Source organism: Anomaloglossus baeobatrachus, chromosome 9, assembly GCF_048569485.1.
Source record: "Anomaloglossus baeobatrachus isolate aAnoBae1 chromosome 9, aAnoBae1.hap1, whole genome shotgun sequence".
NCBI classification, from domain to species: domain Eukaryota; kingdom Metazoa; phylum Chordata; class Amphibia; order Anura; family Aromobatidae; genus Anomaloglossus; species Anomaloglossus baeobatrachus.
In genome coordinates, this window is record NC_134361.1 from 43,365,760 (window position 1) to 43,392,097 (window position 26,338).

At 45.5% G+C, this 26,338-nt stretch overlaps 1 protein-coding gene across 1 annotated transcript in view; it reads right to left on the reverse strand.

The window, feature by feature from the left end:
* Positions 1–26,338, reverse strand: part of MAP3K10 (mitogen-activated protein kinase kinase kinase 10) — a 55,898-nt gene that overhangs the window by 11,069 nt on the left and 18,491 nt on the right. Inside the window, exons 3-8 of the mRNA XM_075323657.1 lie at positions 13,533–13,713; positions 11,424–11,572; positions 11,102–11,277; positions 4,610–4,850; positions 1,856–1,978; positions 1,608–1,743 (exon numbers count right to left, since the gene is read on the reverse strand). Coding sequence (XP_075179772.1) covers positions 1,608–1,743; positions 1,856–1,978; positions 4,610–4,850; positions 11,102–11,277; positions 11,424–11,572; positions 13,533–13,713 — 1,006 coding nt within the window. The remainder of the gene's footprint in view (positions 1–1,607; positions 1,744–1,855; positions 1,979–4,609; positions 4,851–11,101; positions 11,278–11,423; positions 11,573–13,532; positions 13,714–26,338) is intronic.

Consider the following 26,338-nt stretch of genomic DNA (forward strand, 5'->3'; position numbering starts at 1 on the left):
TCATTACACATTTTGCACCATTTGGCTTTTACAGTCTTTTTGTTTCCCTGCATATTAAACTTTGATGTGGTCTTTGGTCATAAATCAGCTGATGGGAGCTCAGAAAAACCCAGATAGAAGAGGTACAAATCTGAATGCGCTCACTGACAGATTCTCAGTTAACTCATTCTGCAGCCAGCAATAGACAATGCAAAAAAAGAAGCTAAATATGGCAAACATTGCAAATTTTCAATGAAACCCAATTGCAAAAATGATTTTTAGCCCTGAATACAAGAATTAAATAAAAATGGCCCAAAACAACCCCTTCAACTAATTTCTTTTGTCCCCTATGGCCATTGTAGAACATAGTATTATCATTACTAAGTTTATACAACTTCTCCCTACGCACCAGAGGTCATTCATCACCCGCCGGCAGACTATATTAGCGGACTGTGCTGATTACATAATGAATAGCTGGTAATGGCCTAATCTATACTAATGAATTCTATATCTGTCATGGCTCCTTCACTTAGTACGCATCCGAAATGTCATTACGGGCTCAAGCAGGCCAGAGAAAAACATGTCGTCCCTTGATGAATATGATGCAATTTTTTTTTTTTTTTTTTGCTAAAACACTCGCACAATTTTATTCTATGCTGGAATTATTATTTTCCTGGCATCATAGCAAAATTTGTTATAATTTTAGTTATTTTAAATGAAGAAATGTATAGATATCATAGGGGCCCCTTTGCAAAATGCTCCAAAAAAGCACTATTTTTTTTATTAATATCCACCTGAAAATTCCTTGCAGCACCTTTTACACACTGCTATATAAAATATAAAATATATAAAGTTTTAAAATGCTGGTTGCATAAAGCTACCACTAGGGGGAGCTCATTGCACAGCTAATAGCAAACTCAATGTGAGCTGTGAAAATCTAAGTGCAGAGAGCTCCCCCTAGTGGTTATAAATATAAGTATGTATCAGACGGAAAAATCGCGCAGAATCGGATCCCTTATCTCCATGGGCCCTACCCACTAGCAATTCATTGACTAGAAACAATATAATTAATATAATATCTATATATATTTATATATTATATATTATATATATATATATATATATATATATATATATATATATATATATATATATATATATATATATATATATGCAGTTTACAACCTTCTGCTTTTATCGCCACGAACCTCGGTGATTCCGAATATTTCTACAATTTATCATACAGCCTACAGGGCGGCACGGTGGCTCAGTGGTTAGCACTGTATGGTGGCTCAGTGGTTAGCACTGTATGGTGGCTCAGTGGTTAGCACTGTATGGTGGCTCAGTGGTTAGCAGTGCAGTCTTGCAGCGCTGGGGTCCTGGGTTCAAATCCCACCAAGGACAACATCTGCAAGGGGTTTGTATGTTCTCCCCGTGTTTGCGTGGGTTTCCTCCGGGGTCTCCGGTTTCCTCCCACACTCCAAAAACATACAGATAGGGACTCTAGATTGTGAGCCCCAATGGGGACAGTGTTCCTGATGTATGTAAAGTGCTGTGGAATTAATAGCGCTATATAAATGAATAAATTATTATTATTATCCAATAATCTGTAATAATATCTCAGTCACCTTTCTTCTCCTCCAACTCTTTCTTTTGGTTGGGTGGAACTCGGTCCCCATGTCCTCCCCTTCTTCTTTGTTGCAACCTCTTCCTTCTTCAGCACCGAGCTCCGTCCCCAGGTTTTGCTGCCGTCTACGGGGGTCACTGAGAGAATTCGATTTCATTAGTAAATTTTTCCCAAAAAATGGAACACTGAATTTCAGCACAACCTTTGGAAAATTGATAAAACTCATGCACTGTGTAAACTACGACTTACAACGAATGGCGCGCAGCCTGGGGATGATCAAGGGGCTTCCAGGAGGACTGTAACTGCTTGACCCTTGACCTTTACACTTGTCCAGAGTTGGGGAGGCTTGTACTGTGATCTTGTGTTCAAAACCTGTGGGGTAAAAAGTAATCCCCGGTTATCTGCAGGCATCTTTGCTTTGCTTTTCCATGCATGAAATAATTTGCGAGTGTAGAGAGGCGGCGTGCACAGGATAATGTTGTTATAAAAGAGGTGGAGTGCGCAGCATGATGTACTGTATGTGTAAAGAGGTGAAGTGTACAGGGTAACGTTTACAAAAGGTGGACAATGCTGGAGGGTATTAGAATGAATTATATTTGGTTTTAGAGTGTTGGAGTGCACGGAATGTGGGCAGGTGAAGTGCGCAGGATGATATAGATGTGGACAGGTGGAGTGCGCAGGATGATGTTTCTGTGGGCAGGTCGAGTGCGCAGGATGATGTTTCTGTGGGCAGGTGGCGTGCGCAGGATGATATAGATGTGGACGGGTGGAGTGCGCAGGATGATGTTTCTGTGGGCAGGTCGAGTGCGCAGGATGATGTTTCTGTGGGCAGGTGCAGTGCACAGGATGATGTTTCTGTGGACAGGTGGAGTGCGCAGGATGATGTTTCTGTGGACAGGTGGAGTTCACAGGATGCCGTTTCTGTGGACAGGTGGAGTGCGCAGGATGATGTTTCTGTGGACAGGTGGAGTTCACAGGATGCCGTTTCTGTGGACAGGTGGAGTGCGTAGGATGATGTTTCTGTGGACAGGTGGAGTGCGCAGGATGATGTTTCTGTGGGCAGGTGCAGTGCACAGGATGATGTTTCTGTGGACAGGTGGAGTGCGCAGGATGATGTTTCTGTGGGCAGGTGCAGTGCACAGGATGATGTTTCTGTGGACAGGTGGAGTTCACAGGATGCCGTGTCTGTGGACAGGTGGAGTGCGCAGGATGATGTTTCTGTGGACAGGTGCAGTGCACAGGATGATGTTTCTGTGGGCAGGTGGAGTGAGCAGGATCATCATCATCCATGATGGAATGAAGTGCGCAGGGTGATGTTTCTGTGGACAAGTGAAGTGCGCAGGATGATGTTTCTGTGGGCAGTTGGAGGGTACAGGTTGATGTGGCTGTGGGCAGGTAGAGTGAGCAAGATCATGTGGTTGTGGACAGCTGGAGTGCATCGGATGTTGTTTCTGTGGGCAGGTGGATTGCGCAGGATTTGATGTGGCTGAGGGCAGGTGGAGAGCGCAGGACGATGTAGGTGTGGGCAGGTGAAATGCACGGGATGATGTTTCTGTGGACAGGTGGAGTGCACAGGATGATGTAGGCGTGGGCAGGTGAAATGCACGGGATGATGTTTCTGTAGACAGGTGGAGTGCACAGGATGATGTTTCTGTGGGCAGGTGGAGTGCGCAGGATGATGTTTCTGTGGGCAGGTGGAGTGCGCAGGATGATGTTTCTGTGGGCAGTTGGAGGGTACAGGTTGATGTGGCTGTGGGCAGGTAGAGTGAGCAAGATCATGTGGTTGTGGACAGCTGGAGTGCATAGGATGTTGTTTCTGTGGGCAGGTGGATTGCGCAGGATTTGATGTGGCTGTGGGCAGGTTGGGTGCACAGGATGATGTTTCTGTGGACAGGTGGAGTGTGCAGGATGATGTGGCTGTGGACAAGTGGAGAGCGCAGGATGATGTAGGTGTGGGCAGGTGGAGTGCACAGGATGATGTTTCTGTGGGCAGGTGAAATGCACGGGATGATGTTTCTGTGGACAAGTGGAGTGCACAGGATGATGTAGGTGTGGGCAGGTGAAATGCACGGGATGATGTTTCTGTGGGCAGGTGGAGTGCGCAGGATAATGTTTCTGTGGGCAGGTGGAGTGCGCAGGATGATGTTTCTGTGGGCAGGTGGAGTGCGCAGGATAATGTTTCTGTGGGCAGGTGGAGTGCGCAGGATGATGTTTCTGTGGGCAGGTGTAGTGCGCAGGATGATGTAGGTGTGGGAAGGTGGAGTGCACGGGATGATGTTTCTGTGGGCAGGTTGAGTGCGCAGGATGATGTTTCTGTGGGCAGGTGGAGTGCACAGGATGATGTAGGTGTGGGCAGGTGGAGTGCACAGGATGATGTAGGTGTGGGCAGGTGGAGTGCACAGGATGATGTAGGTGTGGGCAGGTGGAGTGCACAGGATGATGTAGGTGTGGGCAGGTGGAGTGCACAGGATGATGTAGGTGTGGGCAGGTGGAGTGCACAGGATGATGTAGGTGTGGGCAGGTGGAGTGCACAGGATGATGTAGGTGTGGGCAGGTGGAGTGCGCAGGATGATGTTTCTGTGAGCAGTTGGAGTGAGCAGGATCATCATCATCCATGATGGAATGCGCAGGGTGATGTTTCTGTGGGCAGGTGGAGTGTGCCGGATGATGTGGCTGTGGACAGGTGAAGTGCGCAGGATGATGTTTCTGTGGGCAGGTGGAGTGTGCCGGATGATGTGGCTGTGGACAGGTGAAGTGCGCAGGATGATGTTTCTGTGGGCAGGTGGAGTGCGCAGGATGATGTAGGTGTGGACAGGTGAAGTGCGCAGGATGATGTTTCTGTGGGCAGGTGGAGTGCGCAGGATCATGTGACTATGGACAGGTGGAGTGCACAGGATGATGTTTCTGTGGGCAGTGGAGGGCACAGGATGATGTCGGTGAAGAGTGCTAAAGCTTTTTTGTAATTCTGTAAACCCTGTCCTCCAAACCCTAAATTTCTCATACCTGAGGGTAAGCTTATGCGATTTCCATCCTTGTGCTTCAGACGGCTTTTCTTGAAGTTCCCCTTCCGCTTCTTCACCCTGGGCTTCTCCTGATACATCTGGTACATGATAATGTTCAGCTCCCGCTCTACAATGTCAAACTCCCGCTCTGCCAGCTCTTGTTCTCTTCTCCGGAGCATCTCTTCCAGGTTCCTCTGCTCCTCTGCCGCGCGTACCAGCTCCTCCTCCCGACTACGCAATTCCTAAAATGAGAATACGTATGCCACATTATTATTATACTTTTTACTTGAGTATCAAAAACACCATCAGCATTGTTAATTAAATCATCTTACAATGGTCAGACGCCACACCTGCCGACAGGCCATGTCGGGTATTGCAGATCAGCTTAAAAAAAAAGTGAATGTTCGTGAGCTTTAATACGGTGTTCACATGATGAAGATGTAGATATACATACATGAACCATATATTTTAGGGTCTGCATTTCATGTGAGGTCACACGTGTCACTGCCGTCTCTCTGTATTTGAGACTAGTGACAGGGTCAGGACGTCTCTCATTGTCATCTGAAAGTCTACATATTAAACGTGTTTTCTTTCTTTGGATGTGGCAAGGGTTAATATCAGTTTTCCTTGCCAGCAGCTTCTGACTCCTGGTTAGGTGTTTTCAGTTTGGGACCACTCTTAGTCCCTTTATATACCTTCTGCTTCCTGCAGAGGGTGCCGGCAATTCTCTTTGCCATTTGGATTCTGGGCCTGGAGGTGGAAGGAGCTGCTGGAGTCCTTGCTGTCAGTTGCGGTGTAGGCTGCAGTACTGGTGCCTGATTGCAGCTTAGTAGTTGGAGTTCCACTATTGTTGTTTTCCCCCCTTAATGTCTTACCTTCCCTTGGTGTGTTGTTTTAGTGCAGCAGTGGGACTAGTGATCCTTACCTTCCCACTTACTAGCCAGAGCTTACTGCAGGGTTCCTCAGGGCTATAAGTTCCTGCTCGGTGACAGGTGAAGAACCTGTATAGGGACTGGCTAGTAGTGCAGGGTACAGCGGCAGGTAAGTGGAGGAAGTGTCCATCTTCCCTCTCACTAGCATCAGGGCCCACCATTGTTATTGTATTCCCGGTGTACCCCTTGTTGGTCTTGGTAAAACCCCTGTCTGTTGTGTGTTTTACCTCACGCCTGACCTTCCTTAAGTCCGTGTCATGACATGTTAATTACAGTGTATGAGAAATAAGGACAGGCAGCAATTTCTGTGTCTACCATTCACTACCATAGATGGCCTCTAAATGAGAGGCACAGGATCGTTTTTTATGACATCAATGTAGTCAGACACCTACACTACAGTGTTGATCCAAACTGGCTATAAGGACTAGAGACACCCTTGATAATACATGACTGTCTAAAAATAATTTTTAGAATTTAATTATTAAAAATGTTCAACTATTTGTCATTTGCAGTATACATGTATTCTTATACACTGCAGGCTGCACAGTGCTGTTCAGTGTGCAATGCGGCAGACTGGCTTTCTGTGGCCCTTGTTTCTGCTTTCCAGAACACAAATTTAAGCTGATATTTTAACAACAAAATCAGCTTTATAGTTCAGGAAAGCAGAGAGGGGTTACAGACCAAACTGTCAGGGAGTTCGTCTGATGGACATTTACACTGATAGGGACTAAGCAGCCTGCAATGTATGAGAATACAAGCAAGCTGCAGAAGACAAAAGGTTACAACATTTTAATAAAACCTAATTCTAAAATAATATTTTAGCAAAAATAGATGAATTCAAGGAAAAGAAATGCCTCATAAGGTCTTGTGTATAATATGTACTGTGATTTTTGGGTATCGATCACACATTTTTGCTTTCAGTATCTTCCGATGTTGTCTCCGATTGTCGATGTAACTTTCAGGGTTCTTTTTACTGCAACTTTCCGATTTATTTAAAAATTCAGGATGATTCGTCTGCAACCAAAAGCTATTTTATCATATAAATCTAGAACTATCATCCAGTTCTTAAAAGGTTTGCACTTTTTTTTGAGGATGGATCTAATCTAACTTTCATTGAAACAAAGGATTAAACAAACATTAAAGGAATCTTTCTCCACACCCCTTGACATCTGGAGGACCATGAATGGAAAGTATGAAAAGAAGAACAATGGCGTTCACCATGGAAACTAAGCAGATATTTGCTTTTATTTTCTCACTGTCTTGCAATTATTATTTGCTGTAGAACATAATGTATTAGAGTATATGAGTGCACAATTTTGGCAAAACCAAAGACACCTAGGTGCCAAACTTTTGCCTTAGTTGCTGTCAGAAATACAGTTCTGGCAAAAATTAAGAGACCACTTCCAAATTTTCTAATTTTTCTCTTTATAGGTATATTTTTATTTTTGAATAAATTGTTCTTTTATTCTATAAACTAATGACAACGTGTCTGAATTTCCAAGTAATACATTTTCTATTTATTTTCTGAAAATGAGAAATAGTCAAAATAACAAAATAATGCACAGTGCTTTCACACCTCAAATAATGCAAAGAAAACAAGTTCATAATCATTTAGAAATAACAATACTAATAATGTTTTACCTCAGGAAGAGTTCAGAAATCAATATTTTGTGGAATAACCATGATTTTTAATCCCAGCTTTCCTGTGTCTTGCTATGCTCTCCATCAGTCTTTCACACTGCTTTTGGGTGACCTAATGCAACTCCTCGGTCAAAAAATGTAAGCAGTTCTTTGTTTGATGGCCTGTGACTAGCCATCTTCCTTGATTACATTCCAGAGGTTTGTAATGAGGTTCAGGTCTGGAGATTGGTCTGGCCATGACAGGGTTTTGATGCGGAGGTCCTTCATCCACACATTGATTGACCTAGCTGTGTGGCATGGGGCATTGTCCTGCTGGAAAAACCAGTCCTCAGAGTTGGGGAACAACATTGCCTGAGCAGAAGGAAGCAACTGTTTTTCCAGGATAACCTTGTATGCGACTTGATTCATACGTCCTTTGCAAAGATTAATCTACCCAATTCCAGCCTTGAAGCATCCCCAGATCATCACCGATCCTCCACCAAATTTCACAGTGGGTGAAAAACACTGTGGCTTGTACGCCTCTCGAGGTCTCCGTCTAACGGTTAGACGACAAGGTGTTGGGCAAAGCTGAAAATCAGACTCATCAGAGAAGATTACCTTACTCCAGAAATTGGGCAGATTAAACTTTGCGAAGGACGTATGAATCAAGCCGCATACAAGGTTATCCTGGAAAAAAACAAACAGTTGCTTCCTTCTGCTCAGGCAATGTTCCCCAACTCTGAGGACTGGTTTTTCCAGCAGGACAATGCGCCATGCTACACAGCTAGGTCAATTAATGTGTGGATAAAGGACCACCACATCCAGCCCAATCTCCAGACCAGAATCCCATTGAAAACCTCTGGAATGTAATCAAGAGGAAGATGGATAGTCACGAGCCATCAAACAAAGAAGAACTGATTAACTTTTTGCACCAGGAGTGGCATAAGGTCACCAAAAACAGTGTGAAAGACTGGTGGAAGACAGCCAAGACGCATGAAAGCTGGGATTAAAAATCATGATTATTCCACAAAATATTGATTTCTGAACTCTTCCTGAGGTAAAACATTATTAGTATTATTTGAGATCTGGAAGCAATGTGCATTATTTTGTTATTTTGACCATTTCTCATTTTCAGAAAATAAATACAAAATTTATTGCTTGGAAATTCGGAGACGTTGTCAGTAGTTTATAGCATTAAAGAACAATTTACATTTCACTCAAAAATATAAAGAGAAAAATCAGAAAAACTGAAAATTTGGAAGTGGTTTCTTATTTTTTGCCAGAGCTGTACATATAATTGAAAATATACAGTTCTTGGGTGGAGAACCTGCGTATTTTCCTCCTGGATTTTCCAGGCAGAAAATCTGTAGCGTATTGCAATACAAGCAAAGTGGAAGGAGGTTTTTTTCCAAATGTCTTACACACTGTATGAAATTAGAACTTAAATTGAAATCAATTTTTGCTGCTCATTTTACAGCATTAGGTGAAACCCACTGCAAATCCATAGCAAATCTGCATGCAAGTTATTTTTGCACTCAATATTTTTTTTCAGGAAGATTCTACCTAAAAAAACGCTAAAGAAACACCAAGAAGAACAAACATGTGCATAGTAATGTAAAAACGCCTTGGTCTGCGTATGTCTATTAAATCGCTTCAGGCTTACAAAGTGGGTAAAAGAAGTGACATGTCCATTCTTCAGGCAGCTCCAGCTTGGAACCACTCACTATTAACCCGAAAATGTGGCAAAATCGCAGTAAAAAAATCGCTGTGCAAGAAAAAAAAAAAGCAAAAACAGCGGGGTTTTCTTGAAGCGTTGTTTGCGGAAAAAAAACAAGCGAGTATGCCGGTGTCTATACGTTACCAAAGGTACATACCCTTTCTCATGTGGACTTTTGCCACAGATTTTATTTGTTATGGTCAGGTTTTTTTTTTACACTTTATCCTTAAAAAAAAAGTGCAAAAATGTAGAAAGTGACAATTTTAGATCTTTTTGGGGGGTGGAAACGTAATGGTACCACCAACAGAGAGAATGATTTTAACTCGGACCTTAAACTTTGGGAAAACCTAAAATTTTATATTCAGTCATCTGCCAAAATCTAAAAGGGCACATTAAAAAGGTCCATGGAGCCTCTGTTAGGAGTCTCAATACAGAAAATAGCCAGATATCCCTCCGGGAAGGACCTAGCCAAGGAGGGGCTCTTTTTAGGAGACCACTATAACCACCATATTAAGTGGCCCTTTTAGTCAATATCCAACTCTTTGACGAGTTTAAAGATATTACAAGGGAAATACCAAGGCCAGGTATCCATCCACAGACAGCTGTTTCGGGATATTGCCCCTCATCAGTGTGGAGCAGGATTCTGGCTAGGTGGGAGCAATGCCTAGTAGACCAACAAGACAAAACAATCACTGATCTCGGGGAGACCAGCCAGAGAAAACACTGCCAGCAGCCAGCGAGGGCACTCAACACAGTGAAGTCCTAGGTGCATTGCCCCCCTGGGAAATATGCAAATCAAAAAAAGGTCCGTGGAGCCTCTGTTAGGAGTCTCAACACAGAAAATAGCCAGATATCCCTCCGGGAAGGACCTAGCCAAGGAGGGGCTCTTTAGGAGACCACCATAACCACCATATTAAGTGGCCCTTTTAGTCAATATCCAACTCTTTGACGAGTTTAAAGATCTAAAAGGGGTCTGACACTTTTCCTCAACTCATGAAATAAGAAAAAAAGCTATTTGCTTTAATAGATAATAAATATTGCATACTGCATTAAATATTTCAAATAGGCACAGGCCCAAGGATGTCATCCTTGATAACGCTCAGCTACATATCAGTAATGTTACCCAAAACATCTGATCAGTTTCCCAATTCTCTAAAAATAGGAAATATCTGATTAGGTTCCTCCTTTTCTTTGGCTCGTTTGAATGTGAATGTCACAAACCATTTGCATTATTTCCTTAGTTAATCTGTTCGATTGGGTCCATCAATGATTTGCAGACATTTCATGGTGTAGATTGTTGTAGACATTGCATGGTGTAGATTGTTGTACACATGGCATGGTGTAGATCGTTGTAGACATGGCATGGTGTAGATCGTAGTAGACATTGCATGGTGTAGATTGTTGTAGACATTGCATGGTGTAGATTGTTGTATACATTGCATGGTGTAGATTGTTGTAGACATTGCATGGTGTAGATCATTGTAGACATTGCATGGTGTAGATCATTGTAGACATTGCATGGTGTAGATTGTTGTAGACATTGCATGGTGTAGATCGTTGTAGACATTGCATGGTGTAAATCGTTGTAGACATTGCATGGTGTAGATCATTGTAGACATTGCATGGTGTAGATTGTTGTAGACATTGCATGGTGTAGATCGTTGTAGACATTGCATGGTGTAGATCGTTGTAGACATTGCATGGTGTAGATCATTGTAGACATTGCATGGTGAAGATCATTGTAGACATTGCATGGTGAAGATCATTGTAGACATTGCATGGTGAAGATCATTGTAGACATTGCATGGTGAAGATTATGATCACAAAACTTTTTCCTTGTTTTCCAATTGCAATTAATTTTCAAAAACAACATCATGACCAATAAAATAAAATTAGAGGCCACATTTGAAGACCATCCAAGAAGAGATAAACCCAAGAAATAAAGAACCTCAATGGGAGCTGGCAGTAGAACATAAGACTTTTTCAACCAAGAAGACCTTTCCGCCATATTGAGTCTAGGTTTATTGCTCCAGGATATGCCTGAGGACCACTTTCCCCGACATGAACATTATAATCTACAGTAGTGACTATATTACATGGAACAGTTTTTCTTCTCTACTAAAACTGATGGCACCATAAACTGCTGAACCTTGGTTCACATTTTTAGGCGTTGGCCTTTGGAATGGATACGACGGGCTAGTCTACATGAGACACTATGTTTTACCTTCTCTTTATTCCTGAGCTCGTCAAACATCTGCTGGATCTCTATTCTCCAATCTTCCTGCAAGGAGTGGAATGATTCTAGGGGCATCTGGAACATGGCTGACTGTTCTATGGCGATTAGCTGCTCCAAGATGGTGCAAAATGAAGGGCGACTGTGAGGGTCTGGGTCCCAACACGCTGAAAGCATATTAAACGCAGTTAAGATAATGGCAATAGGCTCTGCACCCAATTAAAACATTTTATTTATAAAAGTTAAAATTAGTACTAACTGCAATGACAAGTTTCCCCCATCAGTCTAGTGACATATTGAAAATGAAGATTACCTTCTAAGATCCTAACAAATGGATCTGGACAAGTTGATGGGATCGGCAGAGTCAGTTTATTCATTGCTACTCCATAGGCAACAGCTAGTGCATCGATTTCCCGATAAGGCACCTCCCCAGTAAGTAGCTCCCATAAGAGAACCCCAAAACTGCAAGAAAGACCAAAATATGCATTCTGAGTCCATAACTTTTCTATAATAGAAGGCGAACAACTGAATTGCAACTATCTTCCGAGCTTTTCTACTGTGCCCTGGCTGGCTCGCCAATGCAGAGTAATGTGCACATTTGCATGTTAATGTCATAGGACTAATGGCTACAACCACATTCTGTACGGCACAGGACAAAATGTTGAGTCCTTCGTATGATTATCTGATCCTAGTCAGCACAGATTGGTCTGAAGGTAAATATATAAGCCTTTTGGTGATAAGAGAGGTCTACAGTCGTTCGGCCGGCATTAATCAGTCCTGACTGTTCCACACAGAGGAAGGCTCCTGTGTTCTCTTCAAGAAAGCCCGTGCCAGACACCAGGGGTGATTTTACTGAGAACAAAAGGACTAGCAGTCTAAAATTGGACATGCTTCATCGTTATCTTCACTGACATCTGTCTTGGAAGAGTCACCCCATACACATTAGACTGTCGGTCGAGTCCACCAATATCAACGGGTTCAACTGACACCAATCTAATGTGTATGGTGGTTTTTAATGTAGCCATAAATAACAGGTTCCATTTACACCATCCGTTTATAACGGAAACCACTACAGGATCAGTCATATGATAGACAACCACATGGCCCGACAGACCTAGACCTTGTGGACTCATACAGGGGTCCATCAGGCTCCACCAAGGTGTCTTTAATTTAGCCGGACATCTCAACAAAATCTATGAAGGTAACTCTTAAACTCAATGGACCTCATGTAATGCACTGGTGGTCCTACAAAATGAGACATCTACTAACAGATACTCTTCAATTGAAAAGCTAAAAGTCCTGAATGGGTGAACCAATCTATTAAAGGGAAACACTCAGGTCAGGATTCCCTATTTAAGTAAAGGCAGAGCATTCTAAGGGTTATAATGAGTATTTGGAGGATGTCCATGTCGTAACTAGTACTCAACAGTTAAAGAAGATAACATTATAATCACACAGCACCCTGCTCCATTACAGTCAGTCATGACGGTTCTCCAATCATGACCATTGATTGGCGTTCTTCTCAGCCTATCACACTAGAAGAATAGAAGAGCAATAGGGTCTTACTCTGGTAAACCAGGAGACATGAATGCAATAAGGCTCACCTTGTCGGGTTGTGAAAAGCCACAACCACTGAATCAAACATGTAAAAATGGCTACCGCAGCCCCATGTGGAAAGGCAGTCAACTTCATGGAAAGAAGATGTTAATGCTGTGTTGCCAAAAAAAATCCTGATAATGTAGGATTGATGTTTTTAATGTGATGTTTTATTAAGTCAACGCGTTTCAGAGATCTATGTCATCTTCATCAGGACAAGAAATCATATTGACTCATTTGATTTTTTTGCCCTGATGAAGGACGACCTTACATTGCCATCTTTCCCTGAAGTTTGAGTTCTTCTCAGCCTCTGAATGTGCTGAGGAGGATGTCAATCAAAATTGAAGAACAGCCATGACTGCTCAGTGTTGTGCTCTGGAGGCCCTGATGACTGGAAAGGAGCAGAACGCAGTGTGATTATAGAAGTTGTGTTCTCCTTTCATGGCCGAGTAACGGCTATAATATGGACATGCTCTGAAACCTAATTGTAACCCTTATCCTACTTATGGAATCCTGACCTGACAGGTTCTCTTTAAAGGTAGTCCATAAGCATAAAATTACTGTTTAAACCACCCTCAATGTGGGCAACCATACCAAGGAACCTTCTCATCTACTTGTTTTCCACCGATCTCCACACTCCGTAGCCTCCTGAAAAGCCAGAGATGCCAATCAAAGAAGGTCTTGATGGATAACAGGTAGAAGAGAAGGTGCATTGAACTATTGGCGAGTGCCTGTACTTGGTTTGAACACTCATTTTGTGCTGACGAGTCCTTCTAATTTACCATTCACTACGATGAAGATATTATCACCAGGAAACAGCCGTTACCTCCACACATCACTGCTCTTGGAAAATAGAGAAAGACGGATGACTTCCGGAGCCATCCAGGCATAGGTGCCCGCTGCACTCATCTTTGTCGTCTTCTGCCATTCTCTGGCCAGACCAAAGTCTGTGATCTTTAAGGTTTTGTTAAATAGGTCGTTGTTCTCAATTTTCTCAAGTATTAAGACTGTGGGTGGAAGAGACAGAAGGCAAGTCTATTAATACATCATTTTCCTAAAAATCGTCTTTATATTGCATTCATTTATGGTAATGTAATCCAACGTCTTTATTCTAAGACTAGACGATCCAAGAATTTAATTTATTCACTATCGCCAACTTATTCCGAATTTTCATAGAAACCCAATTAAAGGGGCTATGCCGCATACAGTACTTATCTATTAGCCACAGGGTGGGTGATAAATGTACGACAGGTGGGGGTCCAACAGTTAGTAACCCACCGATCACAAAATAGCGGATTCCACATCCCCAATGTTAATGAAACTGTAGAGGACATGCGTAGCCACTACTCCATTCACTATCTATTGTTGTCAGGCATGCTCACTAATGCCGCATTTGTGGCATCAATTGGTATCCTAGTGGTCATAAGTCCACCAATCATGCATTTATCACCTACCCTGTGGATGGGTGATGATTGTTGTTTATAGGATAACCCATTTAATTGGAATTCTAGGAGGAATCTGGAGCACATGCAGAAAACAAACGTTCTATATAGTTCTTGGCTTTATTCGAAGACAGTTTGGGGAGCAACAGGGTTTATAGAATGAGTAATGCTTGTCCTTTACTTCCAACACCCAATACTGAGTCCCAGAAGAAGACAAGCCCCACTGAAACGTAGCTGGGCATTTGAGGCTATGGTCTTTCATTCTTGTTAGTTACAAAAATAAAGGTTATTCCTAAAATAGTAAATTATCCACTATTCCTTGGGAATCTGATTGTTTGGATCCCCAGCAATTATGGGAACTTAAGGCCCCGTTGCACGCAACAAAGTAGCTAACGATATATCGCCGGGGTCACGGATTCCGTGACGCACATCCGGCATCGTTAGCGACGTCGTTGCATGTGACACCAACGAGCGACCGTTAACGATAGAAAATACTCACCAAATCGTCCATCGTTGACACGTCGTTCCTTTTCAAAAAATCGTTGATTGTTGAGGACGCAGGTTGTTCGTCGTTCCCCAGGCAGCACACATCGCTATGTGTGACACCTCGGGAACGACGAACTACAGCTTACCTGCGGCCACCGGCAATGAGGAAGGAAGGAGGTGGGCGGGATATTACGGCCGCTCATCTCCGCCCCTCCGCTTCTATTGGGCGGCCGTTTAGTGACACTGCTGTGACGCCACACGAACCACCCCCTTAGAAAGGAGGCGGTTCGCTGGCCACAGCGACGTTGCTAGTCAGGTAAGTCCGTGTGATGGCTCCTAACGATATTGTGTGCCACGGGCAACGATTTGCCCATGGCGCACAAGCGACGAGGGCGGGTACGCTTGCTAGCGATATCGCTAGCGTTATCGCTGCGTGTAAAGTCCCCTTAAGCTTTGAGGAAACCCCATATTGAACTGAGCGCAGGAGCACATACCTAACCACCGCTCTATCAGTGCCTATTAGACTGTCGAAAAAAACCCACGTTATCTTGGGGTATGAAATTACAGAGTAGGGGCTCCTGTCCCTTATCTCAGACGTGTGCTTGATGGTAGTGAGATCTGAGCCCCCAGCTTGACCCTGACTACTTTCCAAGCCCTGATCTTACTCCTTCTCTCCCCCACCCTTGGAAAGGGTCAGAAAACCAGTAACAAAACCCCACAGAAACAAAACGAACATGGGAGAACAAATACTCATACACACTGCACTCAAAACACAAAGGAGAGACAATACGTGTACAGGGGAAGAAAGAAAAAGGAAGGTAGGGAAACCTTCACACCACGCAACTACAGATCACCAAAGACTGGAGAACCACAAAGACCGGAATCGCTGGAGCTATTATAGGCTCAGAACCAAAGGTTCCCATATCTTAAATAGGAAAGAGACATCTGTGAGTGGTTATTAGCAACCTGGTCCTAGGAGCTTCACACAAATCCACAAGAATTAACTCCTGCAGGGCTGGTGAAGGCAATAGAAATGAATCAGCCGATGCCCGGCTCAGGCTGAGCAACTAGGAGACCTCTGGTTGCCTGTCAGATACTACAATGTGAACAGAGTCCGACATCGTAGTGGCACCCCACGAGTGTAGAACCGAACACTGCATGACAGCTGTGCACAGCCGAGGTCGTCAGCAAAGGTGTTGCTAGAAATCTCAAAAAAATCTGAGATAAACTGCGATGATTGGTAGTTCAATAAGAATATATTACCATTTAATTATCAACTTATGTAAAACAAATTTTAGATAACATGCAAAAATAATACCGCCAAACCGTAACCAAATAATAATACCACCATAATGTGATTGTATAATACTATCTGGTCGTACATAGATTAAGAATTGGAGAGGAGTGACATGTGACCACTTGGGGTAACAGTTTTGAAACCTGCGGTGAATTATTTTTATGAGTGAAACCAGTTCGACGTGTGTCTCGTGTTTATTATAGGTTTAGAGTAAGATATTATACAAAGAGGAGAATGTTCCTGTTAATAATTACTTGTCCTTAAAAAGCTTAAATGATCCGTGACAACGGCTGCTTCTCCTCATGTGGACGGTTCTGGGTTGTGAGATGCAAAATCATTCCTCAGAGTTACCTCTTTTGGTTGCACACTTTGCATGCACAATGCAAGAACATATACTGTAGCTGACTATATAGGAAGGATTCAATGGTAATTAATCCATGTAGCAAAGCATCATCAATGGAGGGTGATATCTGATTGATATGGAGCCTGGTCCCCCTCTGGTCATAAACGTCTCATAGCCATTTACAACCTTTTATCATAGAATCTTCTATTACATTTTGCAAGGTGGTTCTTTACTCAAGCTTGGATTCAGCGCAGGTCTTGGCACTGTTACGGTACATAGTAAACCTTGGATGGCTTGGCTGTCCATGGGCATCTTGGTTATGATTTGTTTTCCCAGCAGGAAAACAACAACGAAGAACTAAAGCTATGTCACCCCGAACAGAAAACTATATTATAGATGATATTCATACATATACACACACTATATAGACACACGTCTTAATTAGAGTTGAGCGGATTGCTAATAATCCGGGTCTGGCGGATCAGTGGCGGGTTGCCAACAAGTCCGGATCTGATCCAGCCCAATATATGCGGAATCCGGGACGAGAGAGGAGAGAGAGAAGAGAGAGGAGAGAGAGAAGGGAGGAGAGAGAGAGAGAAGGGAGGAGAGAGAGAGAGAGAGAGAGAGAGAGAGAGAGAGGGGGAGAGAGAGAGAGAGAGAGAGAGAGGGAGAGAGAGAGAGAGGGAGAGAGAGAGAGAGAGAGAGAGAGGGAGAGAGAGAGAGAGGGAGAGAGAGAGAGGGAGAGAGAGAGAGAGAGAGGAGAAAGAGAAGAGAGGAGAAAGAGAAGAGAGGAGAGAGAGAAGAGAGGAGAGAGAGAAGAGAGGAGAGAGAGAAGAAAGGAGAGAGGAGAGAGGAGAGAGGAGAGAGAAGAGAGAAGAGCGAGAGAGAAAAGAGAAAGAGAAAAAGAGAAAGAGAAAAAGAGAGAAAAAAAAAATCCGGATCGTGCACCCGGATTCCCGCGTCCGGGTCGGACCCGGATCTACCTCTAAAGCCGCGCGGATCCAGATTTTTCAAGTCCGGGTCCGCTCAACACTAGTCCTAATCAATGGAATCGGTATTCTTATTCAGTCCCATTGACCCCAGTTTATAACATCCGGCCTCTCACCATGCCGTCTGCCTTTACTAACATTTGTCAGAATGGCTAAAAGAGGTGGTAAGAGCTCACTGCACTGATGTAACTAGAGTCTGATGGGCCTCAATGCAGAATTTTGACCTGGCCCACCCCCCCTTTTACATGTTGGTCAGATATATGGGCCCTTGTAGCATTCTAAATTCTATAAAGACATGTGATCCCCTCCCTCCCCCTTCATTATGTAGCAATATCCCCCATCTTGTACTAATGTCCCCCATCCTGTGCCCCTTCCTGGTAAATATCTCCCCCACCCTAGTAAATATGTCCCCCTCCTAGTATATATGTCCCCATTCTGGTAACTATGTCCTTATCCTGGGCCCCTTCCTGGTATATATTTTTCCCCTTCTGTCTCCAATGCATTAAAAAAAATTCTACTCACCTCCCTTTGCTCCCATGCTGCGTGACGTCCTCCTCTGTAGCCGGCAGCTGACATTGGCATGCCTGCTATGGCGATGCATGACATCATTGTCATGCACCCCAGTCACGTGCACGCTGATGACAGCGGCCAGCCTCTGTTCGGCCGGCAGAATTTATTGCAGGGCAGAGATCCGATGGGTCTCTGTGCCGCAATGCATTTCAGCTGGATGTGCGTCCTCGGACATACATTCAGCTGAAGTAGTCGCTGACCTTGTGGGCCCCCTCCACCTCTGGGCCTGGTCGCAGTTGTGACTTCTGCGAGTCCGTGACCATTATATGCCCCTGGCTCTCTGATACCAACGCGGTTCAGTAATAGGAGCCACCAGGTTAAAAATTGTGATAATGACATTTCTTCCATCTAAACCTTCCCCCCCTTCGCCTGTGAGTGATATTATTGAGAAGTGTAAGGAGACCCTGCAACATTACATAGCGGGGGCCGAGTGCTCAGGAGCAGAGGACAGAAAAGTGACCAACACTCTGCTGACCCCATAACTGCAGAGTCCAGACCTCCTGTGGTAACATCAGCACCAACATTGCGTCCACCTGGAGCTTCGTGGCCGAGCAGCTGTACATCACCAAGCACAATGACGAGTGTTGGATGGAGTGGTGTAAAGCCGCCACCACTGGACTCTGGAGGAAACGTGTTCTGTGCAGTGATGAATTGATGGAGGAGTTTGGGTTTGGTGACTGCCAGGAGAACGTTACCCGCTTGACTGCATTGTGCCCACTGTAAGGTTTGGTGGAGGAGGGATAATGCTGTGGGCTTGTATTTCAGGGGTCGGCCTTGGTCCCTTATTTCCAGTGAAGAGAAATCTTAATACTTCTCTATAAAAAGATATTTTGAACAATTTTAGCTTCCAGCTTTGTGTGAACAGTTGGGGGAAGGACCTTTTCTGTTCACTATGACTGTGCCCAGTGCACAAGGTCCATAAAGAGGGACTTTGGTGACAGAACATGGCTGGTCGAAGAGAGCCCGGAGCTCAACCCCATCCAACACTTTTGGGATGAGCTAGAACGGAGATTGTGACCACAGCTTCTCCTGAACATCAGCGTCTGACCTCACAAATGCTCTTCTGGATGAAGGGGCACAGATTCAGGCCTGGGAAGAGTTGTAAAGTAGCTGAGTCAGGCTTAATGTTGAGCTTCTTCAGCTGGAGAGAAACTGATTGACTACTCTGTGCCCTATAAGTGGCCTGTTATTTCAGGCCTGTTAAGACTGTTGGGAGCTAAAGAAAAATTGGTATTCCAATGGTTCTTGGTAGTAAAGCTGTGTATTTATTGAGTGTCCTTCAGCCTTGGTTAGAGCGTTGGCTTTAGTACTCCGAAGGACGGTGTAGTGACCCAGAAGGTCCCGGGTCTGGTGCAAAACAAATTAAACTTTAGATGGGGCACAAAGCTTAAGGGTTACAGCATGGAAGTTACAAGATAACTTATAACTCAGCTGACAACTGTTTGGCACATTGAAGACTGGGGTTTGACTTCCACTTGTTTCTTACGAGTTCTGTGGAAGTGGACCACAACCAATTAAGATACTCAGGTAAGTAGTCTAAGTGGTCGGACCGGCTACACTACTGGGCACACTCACCTGCAGTGCCCGCTCATAGACAGTAATCATCAGAGGACCAACCAGAAGGATATTGCTAGGAGTAGTGTTGAGCGGACCCAAACAGTTTCAGGGTCCGATCTGGACCCGGGAATCCGGCTGCTCGATCCGGGGTTGTCCCTCTTTCCCTCTCCATTGAATTACATTGGTCCGGATTCAGGATCGGATCCGGACTTCTTTCACAACCCGCGACGGATCCGCCGGACCCGGATTATGAGCAATCCGCTCAGCTATATATGAGGTAAAGGTAGTGCCATACTGGCACTAAAATGCTGAATCCAGAGATACCCATTGTAGAAAGATCAGATGCTTGGTTGATGAAATATCTTTAATAAAAGTTGCAGAAATGCATTGCATTTTGATTGACAGGTGCAACCGGGGTGGGACTCTGTGGGGTCGGGTCCTCAGCGTTCATTCCTCCTCTGGCGTCCTCCTGGCTTGGCACCTTTTCTTTATTTGAATATCACGCTGTGCCACCATTGCTGTTGTTAGCGGCGCATGCGCATTGCCACAGTAATTCTGTCTTCATTTAAATGGCGCCAGAGTCCACACATGCATTTAGCGCGATCTCCAAAGCCATTTTAGTTAAGACTATGAAAGGCGTGAGCGCAGATTTTTTATTTTTATAACATCTGTGCATGCGCCGCTGCCGTGCATAGTCTTCACAGCAGCTTCTTCAATAAAATGCTTTCGGAGATCGCACTACGCGCATGCGCGAACTCCGGTGCCATTTTATTGAAGCCAGAATTATTGTGGTAATGCGCACCTGCCGCCAACAGTAATGGCGGTGCAAAATTCAAATAAAGAAAGGGGGGCAAGCCAGGAGGACGCCGGAGAAGGAAGAATAAATCCGAGAAACCGACCCACAAAGTCCCGCCCCGGTTGCACCTGTCAAAGTGCAGGGCATTTCTGCAAATTTGATTAAAGATATTTCATCAACCAAGCATCGGATCATTCTACAACAGGTATCTCTGGATTCAGCATCTTACTGCCTGTATGGCACTGCCTTTAGTTCATATCACAAAATCCTGGTGGTTGGTTCTCTTTAATCATACGTATACATTCACACAGGGCGCATACGCAGTGTCTGCACATAAATCCCACTGCATATTAAAGGAGCAGCACTAGGTAAAAATCTCATCTACACAATGTGGAGAACATCCGCAGCGTTAATTGAAAAGTGCCGCGGCTTTGGATGCAGTGCTCAAAACATTGCTAAGGTTTCACTTTTACAACCAAATGATCAGTCTCTCTAAAGTATCTAAAATGATATGCAAAGTAACTTTGCCTCTCCACGGTACCAGACTACAGATAAACTCCGAGTAGTTTGATCCTCCCATACACCTTTCCAAAAATTCTTGCTTTTCTACCAGGTTCATGTGCCGCCCCCGTGCCGGCAGCCTGCCGCTGCTCGGGTCTGGGCCTTCCGGTGGGTGGCTCGAGGGTCTCCGGACCCGGGGGATCCCGCGGACACTCCGAATGAAAGGGGGATGGGATGGTGGATGTAGGACGTATATGTACGGACTGAGCCGCACTAAGTTCGTGACGCCACCCACAGTATGTGGTGAGGTTGGACACCACCGCTGCAGTTACGGGGCACCTGGGGGAGATGTTGCGCAGAAAGTTGTTAACCCCTACGTGAGCAGGGATGGAGGCCCCGGGACCCGTTGGGGAGGTTTGATGCAGGGAGATGGGCAGCCACTGAGTGCTGGTGTACTCACTATTAGAAAACACATGAGTATCTGGTAAACCAAGGTGATGGTGGTCGGTGCCCGCACCCGGCTACGTTTTGGTTCCCCCACCCGGCTGGTGGTCTCTGTCTTTCTCCCGCACCTGTGTAAAACTGTGGACTGCCTGTGCTTGAAACTTCAGGAGTCCGCTCCCGGTTGGTTGTGGCCTAAGGAGCCCTTGCCCGCAAACGCTGGCCCGTGCGATCTCTGAGCCTTGGCGGTGGCCTCGGGACTTTGGGTGGGACAGGACCTATAATCCTGGTCTCAATCGGTTAATTAACCACCAGTTCCAGTAGGTTCCAGTAAGTTCTGTTTCCGAGTACCCCCCTTTGTGCACGGTTTCCGGTCGGGTCCCCGGTGTAGATACCAGCGGGCTACAACCTGGTCCCGGTACAACCCGGTTCTGCCGAACCGTCTTCCCTTCTCCTGCGGATGGAGACCACCGTCTGCCTCCTAGCCAGTGGCATCAGGGCTCCTACCCTGGTACCTGTCAGTTTGTTTCAGGCCTGACACACAGGCCTGACCTCCACTCCTGCTGAACACTACAGACTGACTGTCAGATCGAACTAACTGGTTTTCCGCCCCAGGCTGTCCAAACTCCTAGGTGGGCGTCTTTCAACAGCCTGGTTCCGCCCCCTGGTGTGTCTATCTAGCCCTGAGGGGGTGACTAGGGTTTTCTGGTCGGCTGTGTGTTACTTGTGAGGGAAAGGTGTTATGCGGGGCCCTATTTGTGACTACCTGGCCTGGCCAGGGCATCACATTCACGCAAGTAAAAAAAGAGAGCGATCCAGAGACTATGATCAGACTACACAGTCAGGTTGTAGTCTGTTACTATGGTGACCCATTGTTCTGCATAGGAGCTGAAGATACTTTGATGGAGAATCACAGAATATACATGGCCACTTCTCCAAGAAGAACATAGAAAGCTCTACCTGATTTTCTATAGAAATATTTCATACAAATTAAAAACAAAAAGCCCAGTTGCTTAGGAAATAAATGAAATAACATAAAAAGACAAACAAATACTTGGTGCATAAAGCGAGCAGCGTTCAGACTCACTGGCAAAAGAATGGCCGACACAGCAGAAGTAATGTGGAGTCCGCTAAAAACACCACCGAGAACACAAATACATTGTAAAAGGGAAGACCACACAAATGAGATGATGCCGGCAGCGGAGAGGGACAATACAGGGGTGAGCAGGGGTCAGACACTTTCTTATAAAAGGTACAAATACATTAAAAGGGTTACAAAGGACTGACATTTTCCTGACCTATCATCCATCAGGATCTGATTGGAGAGGGATTTGGTACCTTCAGCGATCAGATACTGGGGGCAACTCTGGTGGCGACCGTATGTAAAAAGTGGAAATAGCCGAACTACGGACAAGTCATCAATATGTCAGTGATGAAATGGAAAACCCCTTTAATAATTTCCCATTTATCGAGGTTATCAAGTGTAAGGTGTTAAAGGAAATCTGTCAGCAGGTTTTTGATACTTCATCTGAGAGCAGCATGATGTAGACAAAGAGATCCTGAATCTAACAATGTATCACTTAGATTACTGGGTGCAGCCGTTCTGACACCATCAGAGTTTTTAGATTTAGCAATGCAGCAGAGCTGGAAGAGCTGCCCCCGCCCACACCATGCTCTGTATATACAAGGTCTATAGTCAGTGAGCTGCTAATGACAAAGGGACCTTGCCAGCCTGGGGCTCACTGTGCTGATGTATCTGTGCCGCCCTCGCGACAGCTGACGGGCAGCTCGGACCTGGATCCGCAGTGGCTTGAAGGATCTCCGGATCCAAGGTGGCGTCGTGCGCCTACCTCGGAAATAAAAAGGGGACGTTGGTGGTTTTGGGACAATGTTCGTGACGCCACCCACGGTGTGTGTTAACGTGAGGGACTACCGCTGCCGGTTTGGGGGGAGCCCAGGGACGCTGGTGTGTGGCAGCTTGAGTTGTTAAGCCCTCTGTGGGCAGGGGCAGTGGTGGATGGAGTGGGGAACCCGTCGGGTGCAAGGGTATAACGTGTACTCACACAGTCCAAAGTCACTGACGCTGACACCAGGTAAACCACACTCGAGTATTCTGCTTTTCTTGGGCGAGCACACTGCGTCCGTGCCCTTTGGTGTTGTTTGTTGACTTGAAGCCTTTGCACTGTGTGTCCTACGTGTGGATCCCTTACACTTGAAGCGTTTCGGGTCCTGCTCACCTGCGTGGCTAGCAGGGTGAGCTTGCTCACACGCTTGGGATTTTCTGGACGGTTGTGGGAAGTCCTAGCCCCCTCGTTGCGCTAGTACCCCCATTCTGAAGCGGGTGGGGAACGGTTCCTGAAGATTCCGTTCCCGTCGGGTGAATTACTGGGCTGCGTGAAGCTACTTCCCAGCCTAGAGTCCGCGTACCCCGTTGTGCCCTGGTCCCTGCCCTGTTGTAGCACAAGGCAGCCGGCCTGCTCTCTGTAGCAGCACCGTGCCCCCTGTCACTACCCCCTGCGACCGGGGTTCCAGCTCCTTCTGGCCAGGCCAACATCTGGCACCTGGGACAGGTACAGGAGCCCAGCTCCACGGCGTGACCTGTCTTGTCACCGCTGCCCTGCTCTTCCTCCCTCCACTACTACTGACTACTCACTGACTGACACTTCTGCCCTCCTTCTACCAGCCCTCCATCTGGGTGGCCCTATTCCCCTCAGGCTGCCCAATGGGTGTTTGGTGGGTGTGGTGCAGAGTGTTCCTCAGGATTTGTGTACACCTGTTGGTATTCAAATTGTCTCTCCAGGAAAGGAGACAAACTCTAGCGCAGCGACACCTACTGGAAGTAGCGATCCTAAAAGTCAAAAGTGGATTTTTAACAATCATTTGCATATGACTTAAGATTTATACCAGATCAGAATCCCAATTTGCAGACACGGTGTTTTGGGGTGCTTGCCCCTCGTCAGTGCAAAGTATGGGGTGTCTGATAGCAACACCAAATTGACAGGACCCGTAACCAAGGAGGAGCAGGTACCATGCAGAAGGGCAGATTGCACAGCACCCTTGTGACGACCTGATAGGCCAGGGCGTCTCATAGCCAAGCAATGATAAGTTACTGGTGCAAAAACAAACATTCCAGGTAAACGTCAACACAGTGCGATAAGTGATGCATGGCTGAATTCTTTGTGATAACCCTTACAGCATGGTGTCTTCACATTACATAACAAAAACCTGCTGACAGATTTCCTCTAACTCTAAATTTGTTATAAACATTCTTTCAAATTAAAGGCGCTGTTTAGAAATATTTCACTTTTTTACTATTGGCCTAAGAAGTAGCAGGCCGATTGATGTTAACTACCTTCCAGTTCTACCCAATGCTAATTCAGAGCTGTCACTTACCGCTGCTGCCAGCAATTCTGCAGCTTCATATCAACAGATCAGCTCATCCTCTTCCGCTCTGCTTTGTTGATGGCATGGGACGTGACTGCTCATGTTAATGTCATGTCAATAATGTAGTGGCAGAGACCCTGACTCCATTGATGTGTATCTTAGTAAGCTGATTGCTATAGTTTTGATGAAATTTAGAGAACTAGCAAATCTCCTTCCTTATAGTCCTCCATATTCATGAGCTCTGTATAATCCCGCCTTAACGCTGACTGGCAGCTTTCTGCCTATGTACAGTGTACACACAAAGTTATCAATCAGTGGTATGGGCGGAGTTATATAGAGCTCAGCATTCAGAGTACTGAAACATCTGCAGCAGATAACACTGTGATTTTAATAAAACTGCAGCAGGAAGCCCAAGTGATATATCTCTGTAATCAGGATCTCTGCCCCTACATCATACTGATCTCAGATGGCGTGGAAAACATCTGGTGACAAATTCCCTTTAACGTGTGACCCACAAGTCATAACAACTGTAAAAAAGGGGGGTGTATCATATCAGGACAAACCATTCCTATAAGATTAAGTTTGAAAACCCTTCAAAATTAGGTAGATAGGTTTCCTATAAATTTGAATGGCTGCCATGTAATGTATTACTACATATATCTTCCCTGCATGGGAAATATCTAGCTAAATGTAACTAAATAACAACACAAAAACTAAAAGCTGCCATGTTTTTAAGGGATTAAAGCAATGAGAGCTTTGCTTCAATGATACAGAGCTCCAAACCCCCTGCATAGCTATAGATGTATGAGATAATGTACTATAGGCTGCCACCACTAGAGGGAGCATGAGAGGTCACTGTATACTGGTACACACTGCAGGGAGCTCCCTCTAGTGGTGGCTATAGGTATCAAATAAGCTTTATTGGCAGGACCAAACACACATTAGTTTTACCAAAACAAGTGTACAATAGGGACTGGGACTGTGGGGATGATGGGTAGAGACTGTAGAAAGGATGTATGGGGCACATCCATGGTGGGGACTGTAGGAAGGATGGATGGGAGCACATCCATGGTGGGGACTGTAGGAAGGATGGATGGGGGCACATCCATGGTGGGGACTGTAGGAAGGATGGATGGGGGCACATCCAGGGTGGGGACTGTAGGAAGGATGGATGGGGGCACATCCAGGGTGGGGACTGTAGGAAGGATGGATGGGGGCACATCCAGGGTGGGGACTGTAGGAAGATTGGATGGGGGCACATCCAGGGTGGGGACTGTAGGAAGGATGGATGGGGGCACATCCAGGGTGGGGACTGTAGGAAGGATGGATGGGGGCACATCCAGGGTGGGGACTGTAGGAAGATTGGATGGGGGCACATCCAGGGTGGGGACTGTAGGAAGATTGGATGGGGGCACATCCATGGTGGGGACTGTAGGAAGGATGGATGGGGGCACATCCATGGTGGGTACTGTAGGAAGGATGGATGGGAGCACATCCATGATGGGGACTGTAGGAAGGATGGATGGGGGCACATCCATGGTGGGTACTGTAGGACGGATGGATGGGAGCACATCCATGGTGGGGACTGTAGGACGGATGGATGGGAGCACATCCATGGTGGGGACTGTAGGACGGATGGATGGGAGCACATCCATGGTGGGGACTGTAGGAAGGATGGATGGGAGCACATCCATGGTGGGGACTGTAGGAAGGATGGATGGGGGCACATCCAGGGTGGGGACTGTAGGAAGGATGGATGGGGGCACATCCAGGGTGGGGACTGTAGGAAGGATGGATGGGGGCACATCCATGGTGGGGACTGTAGG